The sequence below is a fragment of the Sardina pilchardus genome, chromosome 3 (genome assembly GCF_963854185.1).
Source record: "Sardina pilchardus chromosome 3, fSarPil1.1, whole genome shotgun sequence".
NCBI lineage: Eukaryota > Metazoa > Chordata > Actinopteri > Clupeiformes > Clupeidae > Sardina > Sardina pilchardus.
The window spans coordinates 23,908,132-23,912,119 of record NC_084996.1 but is presented as its reverse complement, the minus strand read 5'-3'; the positions used below and the strand labels follow the sequence as shown (position 1 = coordinate 23,912,119).

General features: G+C 45.7%; 1 protein-coding gene across 3 annotated transcripts in view; it reads right to left on the bottom strand.

Annotated features, from left to right (window-relative positions):
- Window positions 1-1,277: 1,277 nt before the first annotated feature.
- raraa (retinoic acid receptor, alpha a) overlaps window positions 1,278-3,988 on the bottom strand; it is a 158,572-nt gene continuing 155,861 nt past the window's right edge. For all 3 annotated transcript variants that reach the window (XM_062532526.1, XM_062532524.1, XM_062532525.1), the window contains 3 exons: window positions 3,540-3,744; window positions 2,943-3,101; window positions 1,278-2,444 (listed from right to left, as the gene is read on the bottom strand). In XM_062532526.1, coding sequence (XP_062388510.1) covers window positions 2,236-2,444; window positions 2,943-3,101; window positions 3,540-3,744 — 573 coding nt within the window. In that variant the 3' untranslated portion in view covers window positions 1,278-2,235. The remainder of the gene's footprint in view (window positions 2,445-2,942; window positions 3,102-3,539; window positions 3,745-3,988) is intronic.

Genomic DNA, 3,988 nt, shown 5'->3' with positions numbered 1-3,988 from the left:
AATAGTAAATGGCACCACCCTCATTATGTATAAAATCCCTTGAACTGGTCTGCTAGTTCTGGAAGTGGGAAACATTGAGAACAGTTTCATTTCAAATCTAGTTGTAAATAGCTTCTTCTCTGAGGCTATAGTGAAAATGAGTTGTATGTGAGGCCAATATGAAGAGGCTTCTTCAAAGGTTATTCAGAGAGACAACCTGAAAACTGCAGATTGGGGTACGTGTAGGGTAGAAGTGTAGAAAGTGAGACGTGTAGTGAGAATCTAGTACTCCAATATTGTATCTGGTGTGTGTGTGGAGGGGGGTTGCATTTGACTTGAGGTCTTATCCCAAGTGTGAAGCAGTCTAAATGTACAAGAGTGTGATATTTTCAGCTGAAATGTGGTCAGTTGATATTCCGAATCCTCACTATACAAATATGTAATAGCATAATACTAAACACAATGAAGAAGTTAAATAATTTGTTTTCCCCTTCCAAGTAGATAAACACAGCTTATATCTTCCCATTTATGTACTTCAAACAGACCGTACTAGAGGTTATTAGATTGTGAGCACACTCTTTTTTAACAGTCTTATATGCTATTAAACCATAGACTTAGGAAGACCTATGGCCACACTGGTTACGTGAGGGGTTACAACTTCCAGGACCGCATCACTGCCAGAGCCCAGAGGCTGATTGGTCAGGGCCATCTCCATGGTTACACCTGGAACACTCAGGTAACACAAAACCAGAGGTGCATTCAAATTTGGCAAACAGTGGTGAACGTTTGTGGTTCGTGATGTTTTCTTTGAACAGCTCAATTTGAACAATTTGGTGCTTTCATTCCATTCTAACGACAATCGCATTGTTGTCAAACTCAAGTTCCAATTTTGCTGTATGTTTGCTGAGAACTGCCTCTTCAGACTGTTTGCGACTGTTCGCAAATGTTCCCTGAAAACTCAAGGCTTACAGAAAACTTTTTGCAAGCATTTGCCTATGTTTGCGAATTTGAACGCACCTCAGGAAAGATGAGCAGAGAGAAGGAGAATGAATGAGAGGAGAAGAGAGGTGGAGGAGAAGGGGGGACAAAAGGAAAGAGGAGAAGAGAGGTGGAGGAGAAGGGGGGACAAAAGGAAAGAGGAGAGTCAGGATTCACAGTTCTACCAGTCTCGTGCATTCACCTACATGTGCACAGTAGTTTTTTTTTTTTTGTCATAAAATTTTTTAATTTTTAATTTTTAGAATTTCTGTTTCCATGAAAACAACATCAGTCAGTGATAAAAACAACAACAGAACAACTTTCTTTTCTTTTTTTTGCGTTCATGGGTATGAAAAGATTTGCAACAGTGAAGAAATACAACAGCATCTAAACTTCAAAAAAATCTTTTTTTCTTTTTTTTCTTTCTTTTTTTTGTTTAAATCGGTCATTCAATTCATGGACAACTCACAATCATTCCTGATCTTCTCTATATATTTATATATATACTTTTGTAAGAAATCTGTCTCTTGAAGATGGAAACAGAGAAAAAGAGAGGAGAAAGTAAGAATATTGTTTCGTCCTCTTCTTCTGATCGCGTCCAGGAGATGAGAGTCTCAGTGTGTGTCCATTCATTTCTGTTCACGGGGTTCTTCCTTCAGTCGGTTAGTCTGAGAGTCCATTTCTCCCGCCAGTCTGTCTGTCGGTCGGTCTGTCGGTCTGTCTGTCTGTCTGTCTGTCTGAGCAGGCAGTCGCTCCCACTCGAGTCCCATTGTGGACCTGAAGAGTCCCTTTGCTGCCACTGTGTGTGTGTGTGTGTGTGTGTGTGTGCGTGTGTGCGTGTGTGTGTGTGTGTGTGTGTGTGTGTGTGTGTGAGGGGGAGTCCATGTCCAGAGAGAAGCAAGAGGGTTCTGGACAGAGGTGCAAGCAACACACCTCTTCCACTCGTTGTGCATTAGTCTCTCCAAAAGCTGAGAAGAACACAGAAAACAATCCCAGAGGCTGAGCACTCAGTGGAGGCCTATGTCCAGGGCTCCGGTCAGTGTGTGTGTGTGTGAATGTGTGTGTGTGTGTGTGTGTGTGTGTGTTTGTGTGTGTCCCTGACTTCTCAAGTCTGTGTCCGTTTAGGAGTGTATGTGACTGCTCAAGTCTGTGTCCGTATGTGTGTGTGATTGCTCAAGTCTATATGATTGTGTGTGTATGTGTGTGTATGTATGTGTGCTGCATGGGACACAGTAGTCGGTGGTCGTTGCCAAGAGCATTTCCCTGGGCGGAGTGTTGCTACGGCGACTGCGTTGCCGGGCTGCTCTGGGCGGAGCTTGGCGACAGGCTGGGGCTGCAGCTGCCCGGTGGCGCCCCGCTCGTCCTCCCCGAGCCCGAGCCCGACGCCGCGGAACTCTCCAGGCCCTCCGAGTTCTCCAGCATCTCCTGGATGAGCGGCGGCATGGAGCCGGGGATCTCCATCTTCAGCGTGATCACGCGCTCCGCTCCTGAGGCACGGAGACATGGGGTGTTAACACACACACACACACACACACACACATACATACACACACACACACACACACACACACACACACACACACACAGACACAGACACAGACACAGACACAGACACACACACACAGACACAGACACACACACACACACAGACACACACTAGTTTACAAGGACAAGCTGGTCTAAATGAAACATGCTGGATTGTCTATCAGCTCCAATGACTTGAGAAACATTCATTTAAATCATTGAAGTGAAAACCCTTATTTAAAAAAAAAATGTTATGCATGTGAGATTTGCATGTGAGTGTGTGTACAGTACGTGTGGGTACATGTCTGTGTATATGAAAGGGTGTCTGAGTGTGCGAATGTGCGAGTGTGTGTGTGTGTATGTATGTACAGCATGCGTGTGTGCATGTGCGAATGGGTGTGAGTGTGTGTGTATACAGCATACATGTGTGTGTGTGTGTGTGTGTGTGTGTGTGTGTGTACCTTTAGCGCTGATGCTGCGCAGGTCGGTGATCTTCATGAGCATCTTGGGGAACATGTGGGGCTTGTGGGGCCTCCGGTTCCTCACGTAGAGCTTCAGCGCCTCCAGCAGCGGCTCCTGCAGAACGTCCACCTTATCAGCCTGCTCCAGGTCCTGGCGGTCTACACACACACACACACACACACACACACACACACACACACACACACACACACACACACACACGCATTGGTTACTTTAGCCTGAGCTGACAAGATGCCATGTTGTCATCATTATGGCCACTAGGTGGCACCGTTGTTCTACAAAGCTATGGGTAATTGTAATGTACTGTGATCTTAAAGCCTGATGTGTCTTTAATATTTTGTCATAGCACTGCACTGCACAACACACAGCATATTTAACTGTTAAATCCAAAACAGCTTTTTACATTTTTTACATTAAATCCAAAACAGCTTTCTATAATTTCACAGCAGTGTGCATGCCTGTATTCATGGAGGTGTAGAACATGTGCTTTAGTGTGCACATGTGAATATGTCAGGGTACGTGTGTGTGTGTGTGTGTGTGTGTGTGTGTGTGTGTGTGTGTGTGCCTTGTCTTACCCCCGCACAGCAGACAGATGGCGCTGAGGAGCCCCGTCTCTGCGTCGTCCATCTCGAGCGGCAGCAGCTGGTTGGCGAAGGCGAACACGAGGTCGGTCAGCGGGCCGAAGCCGGCGTTGTGCATCTGCGTGCGGTTCAGCGTCAGGCCGTCCGAGAAGGTCATGGTGTCCTGCTCCGGAGTGTAGCGCGTGCAGATCCGCAAGATCTGACCACACACATGAGAACACGAGTCAACAACAATGTCAGCAACATTAGCTAGTTAGCAGAACAGAATATCATCAAACATAAATCTAATGCCTCATGTCTAAACGTGTGTTTAAAAAGCTACATTCAGGATAAGAGCACACGCAAGAACACGCGCCACGTCAGCAACATCAGTCAGCGGAACAGAATATCATCAAACATAAAGATAACGTAAATTTCTTAAGTTTAAGAGCACAACAGCTTTC